Source organism: Hyperolius riggenbachi, chromosome 5, assembly GCF_040937935.1.
Source record: "Hyperolius riggenbachi isolate aHypRig1 chromosome 5, aHypRig1.pri, whole genome shotgun sequence".
Classification (NCBI taxonomy): Eukaryota; Metazoa; Chordata; class Amphibia; order Anura; family Hyperoliidae; genus Hyperolius; species Hyperolius riggenbachi.
In genome coordinates, this window is record NC_090650.1 from 17,017,353 (window position 1) to 17,039,313 (window position 21,961).

At 47.7% G+C, this 21,961-nt stretch overlaps 1 protein-coding gene across 1 annotated transcript in view; it reads left to right on the plus strand.

Moving 5' to 3' along the window:
* Positions 1–20,786, plus strand: part of MINDY4 (MINDY lysine 48 deubiquitinase 4) — a 167,868-nt gene extending 147,082 nt beyond the window's left edge. The window contains exons 16-18 of the mRNA XM_068235119.1: positions 15,015–15,195; positions 16,177–16,249; positions 19,973–20,786. Of these exons, the coding sequence (XP_068091220.1) occupies positions 15,015–15,195; positions 16,177–16,249; positions 19,973–20,021 (303 nt within the window). The 3' untranslated portion in view covers positions 20,022–20,786. The remainder of the gene's footprint in view (positions 1–15,014; positions 15,196–16,176; positions 16,250–19,972) is intronic.
* The last annotated feature ends 1,175 nt before the right edge of the window (positions 20,787–21,961 follow it).

Consider the following 21,961-nt stretch of genomic DNA (forward strand, 5'->3'; position numbering starts at 1 on the left):
TATGGGGGACATAATGGAGGCATTTGTTATATGGGTGGCATAATGGGGACAGTTGTGACAGAGGGGACATAATGGAGGCATTTGTTATAGATCGGGGCAGAATGGAGACACCTGTTGTATAGGGACATACGGGAGGCACTTTTTATGGAGTGGTATGATAGAGGCATTTTTTATAGTGAGGACAATAATCATAATCAATGATCAATAATAATGTGCATCAGTTTCCCTTCATGCCAACCCTAGATGCCAACCGTTAGGCCGGTCCTCCTTCCAGCCCCTTCAGGAGTGCGAGGTTGCCAACCATTAGCCTGGCCCTCCTTCCAACCCTTAGGCCAGTATTTCTTTCAGCACCGGTTGCCAATAACAGGCACACATCCTCATTATTCAGGCTTACCAACCCTTAGGCCAGTATTTCTTTCAGCACCGGTTGCCAATAACAGGCACACATCCTCATTATTCAGGCTTACCAACCCTTAGGCCGGTACTCCTTCCAGCACTGGTTGCCAATAACAGGCACACATCCTCATTATTCAGGCTTACCAACCCTTAGGCCAGTATTTCTCCCAGCACCGATTGCCAATAACAGGCACACATCCTCATTATTCAGGCTTACCAACTCTTAGGCCAGTATTTCTTCCAGCACCGATTGCCAATAACAGGCACACATCCTCATTATTCAGGCTTACCAACCCTTAGGCCAGTATTTCTTCCAGCACCGATTGCCAATAACAGGCACACATCCTCATTATTCAGGCTTACCAACCCTTAGGCCAGTATTTCTTCCAGCACCGATTGCCAATAACAGGCACACAGCCTCATTATTCAGGCTTACCAACCCTTAGGCCAGTATTTCTTCCAGCACCGGTTGCCAGTAACAGGCACACATCCTCATTATTCAGGCTTACCAACCCTTAGGCCAGTATTTCTTCCAGCACTGGTTGCCAATAACAGGCACACATCCTCATTATTCAGGCTTACCAACCCTTAGGCCAGTATTTCTTCCAGCACTGGTTGCCAATAACAGGCACACATCCTCATTATTCAGGCTTACCAACCGTTAGGCCAGTATTTCTTCCAGCGCCGGTTGCCAATAACAGGCACACATCCTCATTATTCAGGCTTACCAACCCTTAGGCCAGTATTTCTTCCAGCACTGGTTGCCAATAACAGGCACACATCCTCATTATTCAGGCTTACCAACCCTTAGGCCAGTATTTCTTTCAGCACCGGTTGCCAATAACAGGCGCACATCCTCATTATTCAGGCTTACCAACCCTTAGGCCAGTATTTCTTCCAACACCAGTTGCCAATAATAGGCACACAGCCTCATTATTCAGGCTTACCAACCCTTAGGCCAGTATTTCTTTCAGCACCGGTTGCCAATAACAGGCACACAGCCTCATTATTCAGGCTTACTAACCCTTAGGCCAGTATTTCTTTCAACACCAGTTGCCAATAACAGGCACACAGCCTCATTATTCAGGCTTACCAACCCTTAGGCCAGTATTTCTTCCAACACCAGTTGCCAATAACAGGCACACAGCCTCATTATTCAGGCTTACCAACCCTTAGGCCAGTATTTCTTCCAACACCGGTTGCCAATAACAGGCGCACATCCTCAAGTTCAGGCTTAGCAACCGTTAGGCTGCTACTCCTTCTAGCACTGGTTGCCAATAACAGACGCATATCCTCATTGCTCAGGCTTACCAACCGTTAGGCCGGTACTCCTTCCAGCACTGGTTGCCAATAACAGGCGCACATCCTCATTGCTCAGGCTTGCCAACCGTTAGGCTGCTACTCCTTCTAACGCTGATTGCCAATTACAGGCGCACATCCTCATTGCTCAGGGTTTGCCAACCGTTAGGCTGCTACCCCTTTTAGCGCCGGTTGCCAATAACAGGCGCACATCCTCATTGCTCAGGCTTGCCAACCGTTAGGCTGCTACTCCTTCTAGCGCCGGTTGCCAATAACAGGCGCACATCCTCATTGCTCAGGCTTACCAATCGTTAGGCTGCTACTCCTTCTAACGCTGGTTGCCAATAACAGGCGCACATCCTCATTGCTCAGGGCTTACCAATCGTTAGGCCGGTACTCCTTCCAGCGTCGGTTGTCAATAACATAAATAAGGAAAGAAGAGTCCATACACAGATTTGCTGGAACACTGTGTAGCAGTTTATTGTCCCATCACACACACATGCAATTGTGATCTGACCAATAGGCCTATTGGAACTTCTCCTTCCTTATTTATGTTCTGAGCAGCCTTGGAGTCCTGCACCAGCATTCAATCACACCTTGGAGTGGGGTTTTCTTTTCATCGGTTGCCAATAACAGGCACGCATCCTCATTATTCAGGCTTACCAACCCTTAGGCCGGTGCTCCTTCCAGCGCCGGTTGCCAATAACAGCCGCACATCCTCATTGTTCAGGCTTGCCAACCGTTACGCCGGTACTACTTCCAGCGCCGGTTGCCTATAACAGGCGCACATCCTCATTATTCAGGCTTACCAACCCTTAGGCCGGTGCTCCTTCCAGCGCCGGTTGCCAATAACAGCTGCACATCCTCATTGTTCAGGCTTGCCAACCGTTACGCCGGTACTACTTCCAGCGCCGGTTGCCTATAACAGGCGGACATCCTCATTATTCAGGCTTACCAACCCTTAGGCCGGTGCTCCTTCCAGCGCCGGTTGCCAATAACAGCTGCACATCCTCATTGTTCAGGCTTGCCAACCGTTACGCCGATACTACTTCCAGCACCGGTTGCCTATAACAGGCGCACATCCTCATTGTTCAGGCTTACCAACCGTTAGGCCGGTACTCCTTCCAGCGCCGGTTGCCTATAACAGGCGCACATCCTCATTGCTCAGGCTTACCAACTGTAAGGCCGGTACTTCTTCCAGCGCCAGTTGCCAATAACAAGCGCACACCCTCATTGTTCAGGCTTGCCAACCATTGGGTCGGCCCTCCTTCCAGCGCCATTTGCCAATAACAAGCGCACATCCTCATTGTTCGGGCTTACCAACCGTTAGGCCAGTACTCCTTCCAGCGCCGGTTGCCAATAACAGACGCACATCCTCATTGATCAGGCTTGACAACCGTTAGGCTTGCCCTCCTTCCAGCACCGGTTGCCTATAACAGGCGCAAATCCTCATTGTTCAGGCTTGACAACCGTTAGGCTTGCCCTCCTTCCAGCGCCGGTTGCCAATAACAAGCGCACATCCTCATCGTTCAGGCTTGACAACCGTTAGGCTTGCCCTCCTTCCAGCGCCGGTTGCCAATAACAGGCGCACATCCTCATTGTTCAGGCTTCGGACGCGGGGAACATTTGGCAATACGATTTGTGTAGAATCAGGGCCGGTTCTCTAATGAGGCTTTGTTCCTGGCTCCTCTCTCGCTCTCAGAAAGTCATTAAATATGAATTTAGAGCTTGGCAAGAAGCCACTTTTTTTTTATCAAAATCACATTTTTACTGTTTTGGTCTTTGCTGTAATATAATGACTCAGATTATGTTTACGTTTTGAGAAGCTTAAGCAATCTTACTTAATCACTAACTGATTGTCTTTAATAGAGGGGGGATTTTGGGGGAGAAAAAGAAAACCTGGCGGTGGGATGACCGGGGGTGGAGACCTTTTTTAAATGCAGATTATCTGGCTGTCTTCAGGGCATTGTCAAATCCCACCACCAGGGGCATAACTAGAAATCATGGGGCCCCCCAGAAAAACCTTGATGGGCCCCTGAACGGTCACACCCTTTCCCTTGCCAACACCCGGTGACCCTCACAGCTTGGGGGCCCATCTCACAAGGGTCATAATACAAGTGTGGACATCGTAATCTTCATACCCATAACCGTAGCCTCAAAAATACCTGATCTGAAGGATGGATCCCTTTATTGGAGGGAGTAACATAGTAGAAGGGGCCCCAGTGCAGCTCTGGGCCCCCCTGTCGTCGCAGGGGCTTCTCCCCTGTAGTCACACCCCTGCCTACCAGTTGTTGGTGTGTACCGTGGACAGATGCTCACATTACCCTTTGAGGGACCTGCAGTTTTTGATACCCTGAAGTGGGGTAAGACTGTCCCCACTCAGTGTTTTTGTGCCTATGTAAAGGATTGTGCATGAGCCAGATCTTTCTAGTTACCTTTACACACCACCATCTATTTCGCAGGATCCCTCTAGTTTTGAGCATTTGTAGCTAAGACAGGCTGCAATTATTAAATAGTGACAAAAGTTAACTTTTATGTGCATTGAGGGTCTTCCTTCATACTGTGTTCTGTATATTTCTCCCAAATACATGTATGTGTTCATAAAAAGGTGTAAAAATTAATAAATCTCCCATTTATATTAACCTCTTACCTCCCCCACTCTCCCATAGTTACCAAACTAAAACATTTGCATATTTAAATAAAAAAAAAATTACTTACCTTAGGGACCTTTTTAATATGTATGTCATGAGGGTATATTACTGTTATTATTGCAAACAATGGCTTGTAATTAATGACGGACACCAAACTAAAAAAAATACACCTTATTTTTCAAAAAATAATATTGTCGCCATACAATGTACTAGGGAAATATTTTAAATGTAATAACCGGGACAAACGGGCAAATAAAATGTGAGTTTTATCTACAGTAGCACGTTTTATTTTAAAACTATAGTGGTCAAAAACTGAGAAATAATGCATCTTTTTATTATTCTTCCAGTTAAAATTCTTAGCAAAACATACCACCCAAAGAAAGCATATTTAGTGTTAAAAAAAAACAAGATGTAGATAATTTTGTTGTGATAAGCAGTGATAAAGTTATTGGTGAATGGAAAGGGAGGAGCGCTGAAATGTGAACATTGCTTTGGTCTATAAGGGGAAAAACCCCTTTAGTGGTAAAATAGTTAAAAAAATTAAATTAAAAAAATGATGATAACTTTCCACCATAGCCGACAGATCAAAATATCAACAATTTTGGAAATTGGATTTCAAAAAATTGTACATTCGATTTGTGTATACAGTCACTCATTTTCACTGAAAGAAAAGACAAAAAGGAAAAGTAAACATTTTGGATGAACCTTGTATGGCCATCTTTATTTGGAAGTGGGCACACAAATAGATTAGAGCCGCATTTGTGGGAAGCACGGTGGCGTAGTGGTTAGCACTCTCGCCTTGCAGCGCTTGGTTCCTGGGTTTGTATCCCAGCCAAGGCACTTTCTGCATGGAGTTTGTATGTTCTCCCCGTGTCTGCGTGGGTTTCTTCTGGGCATTCTGTTTTTCTCCCACATACCAAAAACATACAGATAAGTTAATTGGCTTCCCTTTAAAGCCATTGTTACCCAATCTTAAAAACAAAAGTCAGATACTCACCTAAGGAGAGGAAAGGCTCTGGTCTTAATGAGCCTCCCCTCTACTCTCCCGGTGCCTTCCGTGCAGCGGTAGCTCCCCCGGTCAAATCCCCCGCTGCGGGGGACTTCGGAAGTCTTCGGGAGCCGAGTCCTCCCGAAGGCAGACGGCTCCATACTGCGCATGCGTAAGTGCATCATAGAGGGCGCTCGCGCATGCGCAGTATGGAGCAGCCCGTCTTCGAAGACTTCCGAAACCTCCCTTCCGCGGTGGAAGTGGCAGTATTTGACCGAACTGGTTGAATGCTGCTACGGGGGCTCCTTAGCTGGACTGGGCACCGGGAGAGGAGAGGGAAGTCTCATTAGGACCGAGCCTTCCCTCTCCTTAGGTGATTATCTGACTTTTGTTTTTTAGATCGGGTAACATTCACTTTAAAATTGGCCCTAGACTTCTAACTATGGCAGGGATTAGATTGTGAGTAGCAATACTATTTACTACACTATATATATATTGGTGCAGGAGAGGTAGGAGAACTGAGGAAACTGTACATGCAGTTGAAATGGCAGAATGATATGTATGCCACAGCAGGGACAATTGCTCTGTTTTTTTATTGTTAAACAAAATGGACTCCGTGCGAACAATGGACAGCGCTACATAGGACAGACTGCATCCATATGACTACCAGCCGAAGTGTGCAAGGACTACTAGTAGACAAAGTACACACCCTGCATTCAAATGAGATGCACCTGACTACCACTAGAGGATGTTAGTTTCCATAATAGCTTGCATGCAAATTATCAAGCACTCGACCCTCCCATCTAATAGGTTTGCATTTAATGTTAATGTATATGCACAGCTTCTGTTTTGGGTACAAGGTGTGTTTGTTGTCTCAGGGGGGCTCAGCGCATCTCTGTAGGTATACCAATCTGATCTACCTTCTTTTGACTTTTGTATTTTGAATTTCAGTGCATGGCGCACCCAGGGTATGCATATGCATGGTTTTAAATTAAGTTAGAGCTAGAGCCCCTCCCAGACGAGGATGACCTCATCGTGGTGGGAGGGTAGAGCACTTGATACTTTGCATGCAAGCTATTATGGAAACTAACATCCTCCAGTGGTAGTCAGGTGCATCTCATTTGAATGCTGGGTGTGTACTTGGTGTACTAGTAGTCTTTGAACACTTCATGCTGGTAGTCATATGGATGCAGTCTGCCCTAAGTAGCGCTGTCCATTGTGTGCAGTGTACATAAACTGCAAGTTTTTCGGCTAGCTGCTTCAAGCTAATAGTTTTGCATTTAATGTTAATGTATATGCGCAGCTTCTGTTTTGGGTACAAGGTAAGTTTGTTGTTTCAGGGGGGACTCAGCGCATCTCTGTAGGTATACCAATCTGTAGATGATGCGCTGATCTATCTTCTTTTGACTTTTGTGAAATGGACTCCCTGTCCAGATAGAATTGCTGAAGACACAGAAGTCAGCCTGTGCAAAGACAATACAAGAATCTCCGCTTTCCCACCTTCTATGAAGATTTAGGGATTCTTTCTGTGAAATTTACATAAGCTGTAGCTGCCCTTTTGTCTTTTGTTTACGGTCCGCTTGCTTCTGTTTTATGTTTTTCACCTTTAAAGTTAGCGAGTGTCTAGAGATGACAAGTTATCAGTGTCCTGCAGATCAGCCCCACCCTGTGACGCTGGGGACCGAGACGAGGGACAGATGTGGCACACACAATCCGCTCAGGAAATGCTAAGACTGTACTAGAAACTTGGCCAGAGAGCCAGAAACTAGCATTTTTTTTTAATTACGAGCTACAGCAGCTTTTCTATGTATTTATTGTATTTATAAAGCGCCAACATTTTCATAGTGCCTCTCGATAGGTCAGTTGCCATTATCACATGACTGAGAGCTGCTAGAACCAGAAAACTATGTATTTTTTTTACACTTGAAGGTTATCTTTTGATTTCCGAGACCGGGATTTATCTAATCCATCTTGGCCATGTGGAGAATGAGTCATAATGCCGGGTTTTGGTCCACAATAAACGCAAGCTTTTTAAAAATTGAATAAATATCCTCTTTTAATACTTTCCTGTAAGTAGGTAGGGAGTCTAATATGATTCATTTTGCCTGGGAGGGGATCTCTAAACTCAAGTCACCTCATGAGTCTCCTAGTCCTACTACCCCCCCCCCCCACACACACACACACACACACACACACACACACACCACACACACACACACACACACCACACACACACACACACACACACACATACACACACTACATACACACACATACACACACACACACACACACACCACCAACAACACCACACACACCATCACCACAGGACTTATGGCCACTTGTGTGAGGTACATACTCCCATCTCTCCCGCATCGGGGTGAGGATTAGCCCCCTGTCCTTGACATAGTTTGAGGTTTTACAGGAGAGGAGAAGGATGTATCCCCTTATCCCCTTCGCCCACACAGACCATGGGTTTTGCAGACTGGTTTTGTTTAAAGAGGCTCTGTAACAAAAAACAACATCCCCTGGGGCGTACTCACCTCGGGAGGGGGAAGCCTCAGAGTCCCAATGAGGCTTCCCCCTCCCCTGTAGCTGCAGGCAGTCCAGCGCTGGCTCCCCCGGAACTTCCGACAATCCTGGCTCGACAAGCCTGACAAGGCTTGATATAATTACCTTCCCGGCTCCAGTAGGGGCGCTGTTGTGGCTCTCAGCATGGAAATAGGTGGAAATAGCCGATCTCTGTCGGGGCCGCTCTACTACGCAGACGCAGGAGACTTGAGCCTGCGCAGTAGAGCGGCCCGACAGGATACCCGAAGTGACGTGACATGATGAGATAGACATGTGTATGTACCGTGCCTAGCACACAAATAACTATGCATACCTAAGGAGAGTGAAAGGTGTGTGCTTCTAACCAGTTTCACCTGACTTATATACTGGCTGCCTCAAGTCTAATGACTCATTTGAATTTAAACTGACTCTCGTCTAATTAAAATGGCAAAGCGTTGCATACTGCATTCGCCTACCAGATAGTGCAGGATCTAAGGCTACCTCCCTGACATTCCTGCAGGAGTTGGCCCATGCAAATTCTTGCATCTCAACAGGGGCGTCTGCGCTCCCAAGCCTCCCCACCCCTCGCCCCATTGTTGGTGTGTTCGCTCCCAGGATGCGCATATGCACTACAGGTAAGCAAAATACGCAAGAGTAGGGCATCTATCCTTTGGGGGGGCAGCATGGATGGTTCTCCCTAGGCGTGGGCCGCGTCTGGGGAGTACACCATACATATGTTGTCGCCCCCCCCCCCCCCCCCCCCGAGAGGCAGTTGCGGCTCTCCCGGGCAGTGGATGCTTTGTGGGGGTGTTTGCGCTCATTTCTTGGGGGTACAAGGAGGCCTACACGCGGCGCCCCTGTTGAGATATTTATTTCCTTTTAAGCAATTCCAGTTGCCTGGCTGTCCTGCTGATCCTCTGCCTCTAATACTTGTAGCCATAGGCCGTAAACAAGCATGCAGCAGATCAGGTGTTTCTAACTTTATTGTCAGATCTGAGAAGATTAGCTGCATGCTTGTTTCTGGTGGTATTCAGACACTACTGCAGCCAAGTAGATCAACAGGGCTGCCAGGCAACTAGTTTTGTTTAGAAGGAAATAAAAATGGCAGCCTCCATATTCTCACTACAGTTGGTTTGATCCCGCTTCATCAGGCAATAACAACGGAGCAATAGCATATGTGGTCAGTAGAAGAGCCAGGCACCTCTGTTTTAAGGCAGCATGTACCGTTCAATAGAAGGGGGTGAAGGGATGACACACGAGAAAGTGGCATTTGGTGGGGTAGATACAATTATTATTTAAAGGGACTCCGAGCAGTGCAGAAACTATGAAAAGATGCATACCATTTTGAAGCTCTCTTTCTCCTCTTTCCAACGATATATAAACCGCCGCCCTACGCCTTTTAGTTTTCGCTATTTTCGCGATCGAAATTGCATCGGCCGTGATTTCGATCGCGACAATAGTGAAAACTAAAAGGCGTAGGGCGGCGGTTTATATATCGTTGGAAAGAGAAGAAAGAGAGCTTCAGAATGGTATGCATCTTTCCATAGTTTCTGCACTGCTCGGAGTCCCTTCAAAAGAAATAAAACTGCAGGCGTTACACGCTATTTCACACACCTTTTAGCAATTATTATCATATAATGTGACCCAGCTCAGGATTTTAAACTTATGCTACCTACAAGAGTTAATTTTCATAAGAATCAGAAACGAGCAGAAATTCTCCTCTGCTTTTTAACCATTTTCGGACCGCAGTGATTGAGATCTACGCCCTGTTTTGGTGGGCTCCTGGCTGGCAGGGCGTAGATCTCAATCACTGTCCGCAGCGCGCATCCGCCATTTCCGCCGCTACCCGCCGATCGCGCCGCTCGAACACGACGATTCTCGCCGCATCTCACAGGCTCTGCCTGTCTCTATGACAGCAGAGTGATGTGAGCCGGTCAGGAGCCGATTTAATTGGCTCCTGACCTTGTCTTTCAATGTAAGCCGTTCCCATTGGCTTACATTGAAAAACAGGGTCAGGAGCCAATGAAAGCGGCTCCTGTCCTGCTCACATGACTCTGCCGTCATAGAGACGGTATAGTCTATGTCCTGAGGGTCTCGACGGTTGCGGCGGGTATGTGCGGCGATCCGTCGGGATTTCGTCGGGATTGGACCAGCGGTCTCTGGTCTTTAAGTGCCCAGAGACCGCTGGTCCTTAAGTGGTTAAATTCAGTAAATCAGAGCCCATCTGTGTTACAAATTTATACAAACTCACCTCCACTGCTTTAGAAATGCTGTAGAAGTCACCCTTCCATGATACAGAGCTCCTAAATGAAAGCATCAATCCAGCAGACTAGGAGGAGGAGCTGTCATGGTTACATCATCACACTCCGCTCAACTCCACTAACCTGTAAGGGGGCGTGTCTGAGACCTGACCCGAGGCACATAACAGTCCTGTAAAAGCAGGGGTCTCCGGACTGAGAGCCGACAGGCAATTCCAGCACTTCACTATGCACTCCAAAAAGATCAAAACTTTTCGCTTGGTGCTCGTATAATACAAATGATGGCCACGGTTTGATGATCATTTTGCCCGGAGTTCCACTTAATGATCCATTCCACTAAAGCACAAGGGAGTAATTCCACTCGAGGCATGAACTTGCAGCGCTGGATTTATTTTCCTGTCTCGGGACTTCTCTCTTCATCCCAGAGGTGTTGGGGTCACCTGCCGCCAGCAGTTTCCTCTGACCCCGCAGTGGCCGGTGTAACCCCCGGGTGACCTCTACGAGCCCCCAGGTCACCACTCTGATTGTGAGATCGGCGGAGAGGAAATTCCCCTGAATAAGAGGCTGCGGATAATGCAGGAATGTACGCCCAGGACAAAAGTAATATGTTCTAAACATCTGCGCTTACTATCAGAGCCAGGCCCGGCTTAGATGAAAAGGAAAGGGATTTAGCGTTCTTCATTCCAACACACGTTTATTTTTTAAGACTTTTTGGAAAAATGTCAGAGGACAAACAAGGAAGAAGCCTTTTACGTCTTTACATTCCTGCATTGTTCCTGCGACATACGGACCTGTCCCCCGCTACGTTACAAAACACTCGTACATCGGGCTTACCAACCGAGAACGAGCAGCCCCTCCTTGACATTCATGTTTTTGACAAAACCAGGCACAATAAAGTCTTTTGGGTAAGACGGTTTGGATAACAACTGGTTCCAACGAGGTGCACAGTCTGTTTGCCAGAGCTCTAGCAGACACTAGTCCCCAAATGTTTTCAGTCAAGGGCCGGGTCAACATACTTCAGACTGTAGGGGGCCAGAACATACATAAAATGATGTTGAAAAACTTCACATTAAATCTAGGTTGTAATTCCCCCCAATCATGCCTGGAGGAGAACTCCCAGCAGCCTCCATTCAGTCATGCGGCGGCCGAAGAACGTCTTTGTGCACCAGACAGTGGAGCATATCCAGCTGACAACCAGTTGGACAGCAGAGTCACCTGATGCAGAATTGGATTGGAAACTAGCGAATGACTGCTCACTGGCTTCTACAGTGTGGATGGGTGGGGCCAGCACTGCTATTCTATATGCGGGCCACAGATATTTAAAGGTGCAGTGGGCAGCATCTATAAATTATACATTTTGCGTTTGAGGGCCAGTGAAAATGCCTCGGCGGGCCCCATTCGGCCCGCGGGCCTTAATTTGAGGACCACTGGGATAGACCAACACACTAAAAGCCAAGGATCCAATGCTTTTGTTCCCTCTATGAAGCATATCTCACACCTATAGTGTTGGCTAAATACAGGCAAGGTTACTCTGACCTATGCCCCAGTTGTGGACTGGAAGAGGGTACCTTTTTTTCATTTGATGTGGCTTTTTTCGGGAGTTATCTTGTATTGGACCCATATCATTTGTTTTCTTCATGACCGCATAGGATGTCCTGTGTTGTAGATCATGGGGCCTAATTGTTAATCGATTAGTATAAATAACAAAAAAAACAATTGGTGAGATAAGATTGTGGAAGGGTATAGTATGCATTAAATTATCAAAAACCTTTATTAACCCAATAATGTATCACTAAAAACATTAAAAATGTGTCAGTCCTGCGCCCACTCCCAACCCCTGCCACCCCCAGGGCAAACCTCCCACCCACAACAAGCATCAAGTAGATTGCAATATTAGAAAATCGCTTGGTACCATAAATCAATGACCATCAGTCCAAAGCCATCTACAGCAGGGGTCCCCAACCTTTTCCGGCCCGGGGACCTCTTTCTGACCAAATTTTTCTCCGGGGACCGGGAGGGGTGGGGGGGTGGGGTTTAAAGGTATGGGGTGCGCGACCTAGTGAACAGTGTCGTGCGCAGCGGGTTACGGGGGGGGGGGGGGGGGGTTCTGGGGTGCAGCTGCATTGCCCCAGTATAGGTAGTTTAGTTGCCCCAGTATGGCTAGTATAGTTACCCCAGTATAGTGCCCCAGTATAGCTAGTATACTGACCAGTATAGCTAGTATAGTCCCAGTATGGGTAGGTAGTGCCCCAGTATAGTGTCCAGTATGGGTAGGTAGTGCCCCAGTACAGCTAGTAAAGTGCCCAGTATAGCTAGTATAGTGCCCCAGTATGGCTAGTATAGTGCCCAGCATGGCTAGTATAGTGCCCCAGTATGGCTAGTATTGTGGCCAGCATAGCTAGTATAGTGCCGCCCAGCATAGCTAGTATAGTGCCCAGCATGGCTAGTATAGTGCCCACTGCCCAGTATAGCGCCCAGCATGGCTAGTATAGTGCCCACTGCCCAGTATAGTGCCCAGCATGGCTAGTATAGTGCCCAGCATAGCTAGTATAGTGCCCACTGCCTAGTATAGTGCCCAGCATGGCTAGTATAGTGCCCACTGCCCAGTATAGCGCCCAGCGTGGCTAGTATAGTGCCCATCATGGCTAGTATAGTGCCCACTGCCCAGTATAGCGCCCAGCGTGGCTAGTATAGTGCCCAGCATGGCTAGTATAGTGGCCACTGCCCAGTATAGCTAGTATAGTGCCCAGCATGGCTAGTATAGTGCCCAGCATGGCTAGTATAGTACCCAGTAAAGCTAGTATAGTGCCGTAGTATGGGTAGGTGGTACCCCCGCTCCTGTTACCTTATGAGCGAGCGGGCGGCCGCTTCCGGATTCCCCCAGGCGCCGCTCTCCTTCATGCCTCATCTCTGAAACCAGCAGCGCGTCTTGCGGAAAAGAGAAGGAGGCGGGGCAGCGGCTTCCTGTAGCGGCGATATGCTACGCCACTACCATGGCAACCGCTGCCCCGCCTCCTTCCCTCCTCCGCAAGACGCACTGTTAGCGGAGATGCTGCATGAAGAAGAGAGGCGCCTGGGGGAATCCGGAAGCGGCCGCTCGCTCATAAGGTAACATGAGCGGCGGTGGGGAGGGGCGATAGGACAGACCCGCCGCGGCCCAACTGGAAACTGCCAACGGACCGGCAGTGGGCCGCGGCCCGGTGGTTAGGGACCCCTGATCTACAGTATTCAATGACTGATAAGCCCAAATAGGCATTCTGAAAATGTAATGCTGTCGACAGCTTTACAACAAGTCCTCAAAAACGTATTGGACAATGAATTTGATTGGTAGAGTGCAAGCATAAGCCAGTTAGCAAGAAGCAACTTGATTCAAGCGTATTTCAGGTAAGTATTGCAGGCAGTCATAGCCAGAGACATGTGCTTGTCTAGTAGCAGTATTCAGATCGTAGTAATTATCGAAGCAATTCCAGCACTGTTATACCCGTAGTAGCACAGCTCAACAGTCAATGCAGAAATGCACCATATGATGCAGCAATCACAGCAGAGATAAACTTTGCAAAAGATCAGCTTTAAAGCACATGGCAGTTCTCATGTTCACTCATAGCACGGGTAGCAGACAAACCACAGTACATAGTTACCTGGGTCGGCCAGCGAGACCGTTTCAGTAAAAATAGGTGTCTGCTTCCTTACAAATTAAGGGCTTGATACACCAAGACAAATAGCACGCCTTACCAGAGTTAATACATCTTATCAGCGCTAACGCGCCTTATCAGAGTAGCCTAGCGAGCGCTACAAACTTATGCCTGCTAACTGTCAATGATGAGAGCTCCACTCGTCCTGCCCTGAGCCCCTGCGGGTCCAATCACAGGACATTATCCCTGCACTTTGATTGGCCCAATAGGCTGCCTGTCAAGTTTCCTGTCATCAGTGACAATTAGCAGGCATAAGTTAACACTCGCTATGCTACTCTGATAAGGCGTGTTAACTCTGATAAGGCATGCTATTTGTCTTAGTGAATCAAGCCCTAAATGTTTTACAATAGAATAGTAACCTATCAAGGTACATGCAGGTGTTTTTCTTTTCTTGCCTAGACTTAAAGTGGCCACTAACGACCCAACTTCTAGCGAAAAATCGTTAGAGCGGTCAGAAATTCTGATCGGATTGGTTGTAAATAATCTCCGTTGATGGGCTCAATCGATTGCGAAGGATTAAAAAAAATAGTCGTCCGTTAGGATTTTCGTCAAACCAAAATTTGGATTTTCTTGCAGGTTGTGATTGATAGGAAGCAAAGATTGGTTCATTGATAATAATAATAATAATCCGAACATTTGTATAGCGCTTTTCTCCTGTCGGACTCAAAGTGCTCAAGAGCTGCAGCCACTGGGACGCGCTCAAGAGGCCACCCTGCAGTGTTAGGGAGTCTTGCCCTGAACTCCTTACTGAATAAGTACTGACCCTAGCCAGGATTCCAACCCAGGTCTCCCATGTCAGAGGCGGTGCCCTTAATCAGTACTCTATCCAGCGAACAATTTTTCTTCCGATTAGAATTATCTGATTGCTTGAACGATTTTTCGCTGGAAATTGGATCGTTAGTGGCCACCTATCTATCATAACCAACAAGAAAATCCAAATTTTGGTTTGATGAAAATCCAATCAGACGACTATTTTTATAATCGTTCGTAATCGATTGAACCCATCAACAGAGATTATTTACAACCAATCCGATCAGAATTTCTGATCGCTCAAACGATTTTTCCATAGAAATTTGACCGTTAGTGGACACCTTTAGGCTTTGTTTGAGCAGATCACTGGCTGCCCAATGTCGTTTTAGTGATAAATGAATAGTTGTCAAAAGTGGTTGTTCCTTTTCAGGTTGGTTCCTACCTGAAGACCCCCAAGTATCCCATATGGGTGGTCTGCAGCGAAAGTCACTTTAGTGTCCTGTTTTGCCCGAAGAGAGATTTGGTGAGCGACTGGAAGGCTGAGCGGAGGTTCGATCTTTACTACTACGACGGTCTGGCCAATCAGCAGGAGGAGATCCGCCTCACTGTCGGTGAGTTGACCAGTGAATAGTATCAGATTGATTGGAAGTTTTCTACACTTAGGTGACCCTGTAGTGACTATGAGTTGACTAGACTAGTATGTCCCTCTTCGCTCGGAATCCCGCTAGCCTGAGTAATGGAGCAGAGGCCAGATGATGAGCTCAAGAGGGTGATAGGAGGCGTACATACAAAACGGGCACTGCGGAAATTTGGGCGCCGGAAATATCCGCTTGTAAAATATCTGTGAAATTACCGAAATTCTACAAATGGGCAGTAGTAATTTCCGATGGTAAAATATTGCTAAGTTTTACTGATATTTTTTACTATCGGCCGTATTTTCACGAGTCCTCCCTCACCTGATGACTAACCTACCCACCCATGACTAACCCTAACCGCCACCACTGATGCCTAACGACCTCTCTATCCACCCAACCCCTCGCCATAAAACCCCCGGTATCTGTGCAACCTTCACTATTACATACAATACATTTTGGGTGCCATGTAATTTTTCATAATTTTGGATTTAGCTGGATTTTAATAAATCGAGGCCAGCCTTGGAACATTTTATAGACATCATCCATTCCCTGTTTTCATCCCTGGAAGCATTGATCAGTGTACACGTGTTTTGTGATAGTGTTAGCAGTTCTTTGGTGTCCATGCAGGGGCGTAACAATAGACCCTGCAAGGGATGCAGCTGCAGGGAGCCCCAAAAGCCACGGGGGGCCCTGTCTTCAGAGACAAGGGCAAGGAGAGAAAAAAAACTTTCTCCTCTCTGCGCAATTGTTTTAATGACTGCATCTGCTCAGCCACATAGAAAGTTTTGTAGACAAAGATTTGTAGACAGTCCCTATTAAGTGTGCAGGGGAAGGGGGCCCCATCTAAAGTTTTTCGGGGGGGGGGTGGGGGCATAGTGATTTCTAGTTACGCCCCTGCATGATCCCTGTGAGTTGCAGCGCCCTGGTCGGACCACCCACATTCTCCTTTCTTTATAGATACCTCCGGGAATTGTGCAGAAGACAGAGACGATGAGCTGATTCCCCCGCTGGAGTTCTGCATCAAAACCAAGTAAGTGCTGCTGATATAACTCTGCAGAGATGTCCTCCCCAGGGTCACCCTATAAATCGTATAAATGTGGTCAGTGCACTGCACTTCCCACCTAGTAGGGAGGTCTAGAGTAGTAAGCAGTGGTTGCATGAAGGCATCTGTGATAGTTATCTCCCACCTTGGAAAGGAGGCAAGGTCCGTACACACACTAGATAAAGGTCTGCGCACATAAACAACCGATGGCGCTCTGAGTTGATCAGCCAGCTGGATTGGCCAGAATACCCCATACTGGTCTAGTCTCTTGTCATTCAGCTACATTTTTTACATCCCAGCAGAGGATGCAGGTGTGCAATTTTAGTGCTTCCTGCTGGGTCCCCTATTTCTTACAAATATGTGGATGCAACCAGCCGTGAGCAGAGATTGGCCGTTGGTGTGTGAGGTTTCCTGCTGGGTCCCCTCACCTAGATTACCGTCCAGCCTTCCAGCCAGATGCCTGATCCCTACTAACAGAGGGCCCCTTCATCATTGCTATGGCTTGGCCTCCAGCACTTCCTTCGGGAAGGTAGTGTAGTATGCACATCACTCTCCTCCAGTGTTTAAGGGTGTTGAGGCTTACGGCCTCTTTCCGTCCTTCCTGTTCCCTCTGACCACTCTTCCTGTTCTAGTGAATTATGGAAGGAGTGGTTACAGTATGGAGGGGAGGAGGAGCATCATGAGTTGCAGCCTGGAAGTTTGTGGCACAGGGTGAAGCTAATCTGCTCAACCCAGAAATGGGGTGGTGTGTAGACTGAGGCCAGCACTGATGCAAGAAGTAACAGTGAAGTTTTTTTGGAGGGTGTTTTCAGTTAGGAACATGTAGGTGAGTATAGATGGGCCCCATTGTTGACAACAGCTGAGGTTCCAAATGTTACGTGAGCAGAAGGAGGTAGGGAGTGTTTTTTACTTGAGGACAAAGTACTTATTTTATGAGGATATTTTATTCCACCACTCAAAACATCTGCCACTTGTGTCTGCCGGGGTGCCTTGCCACATATTAGCTACAGGAAGAGCCTGGCGTGGCCACCAGCCAATTGGGTGCGGTGGCGGATACAGAAGATCTAATGAAATGAAGAAATCTGGTCTCCCTATGTTAACCGTCCTTTGTATTCTTGGCCTTCATGTAAAGAGTGCGTCAGGTCTCTGTGGAAGTCCTGTGGAGCTCTGCCCACCGAACGCTAAGAGCATCCAGATGTCCTGGAAGCAGCCGAGCGAGCTCAGTGTTCTCCATGTGTTTCCAGACGGGGTTTAATGGGGGGAACATTGCTGACACACTCGTTTCTTTACGGAACACGAGAATCCATCCAGGGAGTCACATGTATCTTCAGATACCTCGTTATGTTCCATGTAGATCTACAACACCAACCATAGAGAACCAAGCTGCAGAACTGCTGGAAATCTGGGACTTAGCGTATCTCTGGCCATAGAGACAGGATACAACTGCTTTCCATGTAGCCAGGCTGAATCCAAATAACCAATTTCTAGAGAAAAATTGTTTGAACGATCAGAAATTCTGATCGGATTGGTTGTAAACAATCTCAGTTGGATGGACACAATAGATTATGAGCGATTATAAAAATGGTAATCCGATTGGATTTTTTGTCAAACCAAAATCTGGATTTTCTTGTTGGTTGCGATAGGTAGGAAGCAAAGATTGGTTCGTTGGTGGTGCAGTCAACGATTTTTCTTCCGATCAGAATTTCTGATCGCTCAAACGATTTTTCGCTAGAAGTTGGACCGTTAGTGGCCATCTTTAGAAGATGCCTTCATTATATTCAGATGTTTTGTTCCCAATATTGCTGCAAGGCTTGTCTCGCGTGTCCAGTAAGGCTCACTTACGCTCACTTCCCAGATAAGATTTATACTCCCCTTCTCTGTAAGGCTGACACTCACCTCCCCAGCAAGGCTCATATGTACCTCATCAGATCGATGCCCTAACATGGCCAGCCAATCAGAATTTAGCTAATCAAACTTTAGCCTATAATTTATCAACATTATAGATCGAATATGACTTTTTGTGGAAAGGGGTGGGTCATGGCGGTATGTACGATCGATAGCATGTATGCGCTAGAGCTGGTGACACGCCCCTCAGGTGCCCCACCCGCCAGCTAATACTGTCCTCCTGGGGCACCTGTAGAGCAGAGGAACACAATCACCTCTTTAGCCAGCGCGCCTGCGTGCTTCCATGGCCCATGACCCGTCAATATGTATGTACTCATGAAACACCGGGTCACGGAGTACAGGGATCGGGAGTTTACAGACGCACACTGGAGGGCTACGGGAGTGTTCTCAGCTGCAGAGCCGGGACAAGGTCCTCCAGAACCCAAGGCTGAGACACCTAAGTGCGCCCTTCCATTACTCCCTCCCACCCCAGCCGCCACACACTGATTGCTATTAGACTAAGAGGCACCACAGGGACCCCTACACCTTAATCTCTAGTTATCTGGCTTGCTGTCACTGCCATGTATCCCCTTTTCTTATTTCTCTCTGCTTCAAACACAATAGGGGAATGATAGCTGAGTGAGTTGTGCGCCCCCTCCTGCACTGCGCCCTGAGGCTGAAGCCTCTCTCGGCCCCGCCCTGCTCAGCTGCACTAATGCACTACAGGGACCCTGGGGAGCAATAAAGCTGGGGGGAGACCTGAGGGCCCATCACTGGCTCTGGGGGAGCAGCGGTAATATTGATTTTTAATAGAGATCATGCTGAACGTCTTAAAAAAATCGATGTGTAGTATGTGGTAGTAATAGATGTCTCTTCGATCAGATGTCGATCAGAGAAGGATCTATCTTTTGGAAGTATATAAAAAAAAAAATAAATTCAGTTTAAAAGCAAGAGGCAATACTTAGCTTACCTCTCCTGAAGAACAATAGCCAATGTTACTGTAGCATTTCAAAAGTTTTAATCCACAAGAATAGGGTATGACAACACGTTTCGCAGGCTTTACTCGCTTCATCAGGCCACTAATGCCCACCAAAAAAAAAAAAAAGTGCCGTGTTGGTTTTAGTGAACCAGTATGAGCGCCTCCGAGCTCCTTCCCTTTTTCGGAGGGTTTTATTGACCCGAGGAAGCAGGTAAAGCCTGCAAAACGCATTGTCATACCCTTTTCTTCAGCAATAAAACTTTTGAATTGCCACAAACTCGAGCGGTGGTGAGAATTCCTCCGCAGGCCTTATCGGTGGCTGCATTTCCCTAGCAACCAGGAAAATGTGAGTAATTACCATTTCTCAACACCGTGACATAGTGCAATAATGGCACCTGTATTTCTGTTTTTTATTTTATTTTGGTCCTTAGATTCTCCGGGTCCTTCCTTCTCCAAATCTGTCTTTCGGGCATGTCAGGTGGCAATCTGCCAGTGTATGGCAGGCTTACGCTATCCTCTCAAGGCAATCCACGCATTGCTACAATTAATGCCTAATGTTATTTCACGCTGCACCGCTTGTTTCTGAGCTTACCATCACCGCTGGGTCGGTTCATCTAAACCAGTGCAAAGAGAAACGCTGTAAAAGTGGAGCATGTGCTCACAGCGGCCAATCAGAATGCTTCGCTTCGGCATCTGCTCCTCTCCAGAACCAGTGAACCTCCATTTTTCCCTGCATAGGTTTTGATAGATCTGCCCCTAGTGGAATAAAAGTTAGAAAAATGTTACATTGCACATTTGCATTTACAGTACATTTGAATACTACGTGATATTTCTGTGCTTTGTTTCAGGTGGAAGGGCGCCGCCATAGACTGGAATGGAACAGACCCCATCCTATAATGACAGAAGCTGCAGCGTATGAACTGCCTCTGTACAATCAGCAACACAGATCAGAGCTGCAAGCGGGAGTATCGCGAGCCTCTCCACCAATAGGAATTCTCAGACGCGACCAATATACAGTCCTATCTCCGGCCAATCAGATACGGCCTGGCTGCCCCTGACAGCTTGGATTAGGCACTGTCTGCAGCCGAGCCGTACAGATTCCGCTTAACTTCAATCAATGCACATGAAATACTTGTGTAATACTGCAGTCTGATTTACCTTGTCCACCTGATGACCAACAAGCTTTTACATTTCCAGTCCAGGGTTTCTGGGGCAGTCACGTCACCCCTGCCAGACATGCTTGTGGATCAGTGGAGATTCCCTCGTATATCAGGCCTATAGTGTGAGGGGGACAGGACAGATACACATACCTCCCAACATTTTCACATCAGAAAGCGGGACACAGGCCACACCTCCAACCACACCCTAACACACACACACCAAAAGTCACGCCCACCAAAAAGATTTTTTTTTTAACTTTTTTTTTAATTATTACTCCCTCAAACTAAATAACTAATGTGGGGAGGAGGGTGAGGGTGCCCATGGATGGGGAGGAGGCAAAAACAAATTGATTGAGCCGTGCCGATGTGGGATGCGGGTCAGCATTACATTCCTCCCTTCCTTCCTCCTAATGTGCCCCCCAGTGTCCCCCTGCTTGCATAGTGCGCATCTTACCGTCCATCCTCGCGTACCGGCATATTGCTCTTCTCTGCTTCCTGTGACGTCACAGGAAGAAGAGTGAAGCCAGATGCCGATACGTGAGGATCAATGGTAAGATTAGATGACAGCCTGCTCCGCTGCGCACTTTACTCTGCAAGTAGGGGGGGACTGGGGGGCACATTAGGAGGAAGGGAGGGAGAAATGTAATGGCGGCCCATCCCGCATACCGGACTGGCACCATGATCATTTTTCCCCCCTCTCTGCCCAGCCAGCCGGGACACTGGGGGGCCAAAACGGGATAGCGGGAGAGCCCCCCAAATCGGGACAGTCCCGCAGGATTTGGGACAATTGGGGGGCTTGCAGATACACATCACCACACGTTCTGATAAGCATGAATGTTATGCACAAGGTACACTCAGAGGCGAAGCTAGACTTTTCAGCACCCAGGGACAAATAGTTTTTGCGCCCTCCCCTGAACAAATTGGGCATGGCCACCCATCAGAATGTGGGTGTGGTCATGAGTGGAGCCAAATGTAAAAACACTGTTTAGATAGCCAGATGTGCCTCCCTCCTCTCCGTTCAGATAGGCAAATGTGCCCCTCTTTAGACAGCCAGATGTGCCTCCCTTCCCCTCGTTTACATAGCCAAATGTACCCCCTATAGTTAGCTAGATGTGCCTCTTGTTCTGCTGCTAACACTTCTCCTCTGCAGAGGGAGAGAGTGAAGCAGGGGTACTTCGGGCAGCCAATGAGCTGCCTCACACTCACTTGGGGGTGCGGTGGCCATGCTCTGCGCCCCCTTACAGTGCTGTGCCTGGGGACATGTCGCTTCCCTTGCCCATCCATAGCTACGCCTCTGGGTACACTCCTTTGTAGCAAACGCTGGGGCACAGAAGAACCAGATTTGTGAGCAAACGAGGGCTTCGCACAGCGTCTGTTCTGCACCTTTGTGGCCGCTCTCAATGCTGTTTCCATACAGACGCATGCTTGCTCCTGCGACCTGGCTTGCACGCTCCATTGTAGTGAGCAGTACATGCTGCGCACGCAGGTACGCAGGAGGGAGCGCACGCCTGTATGGCTATGTCATTTAGCGCAGCCACAAGGGTGCAGAATGGGCATGCGCAGCACAGTATGTCCGGGTCATAGGTTATGTGAGTGTTAAGCTGGACAACGGCGAGTGACGAAGGGGAACAGAAGGCAAGGTAAGTATCTGCTACTAACACCCACACATGACATATG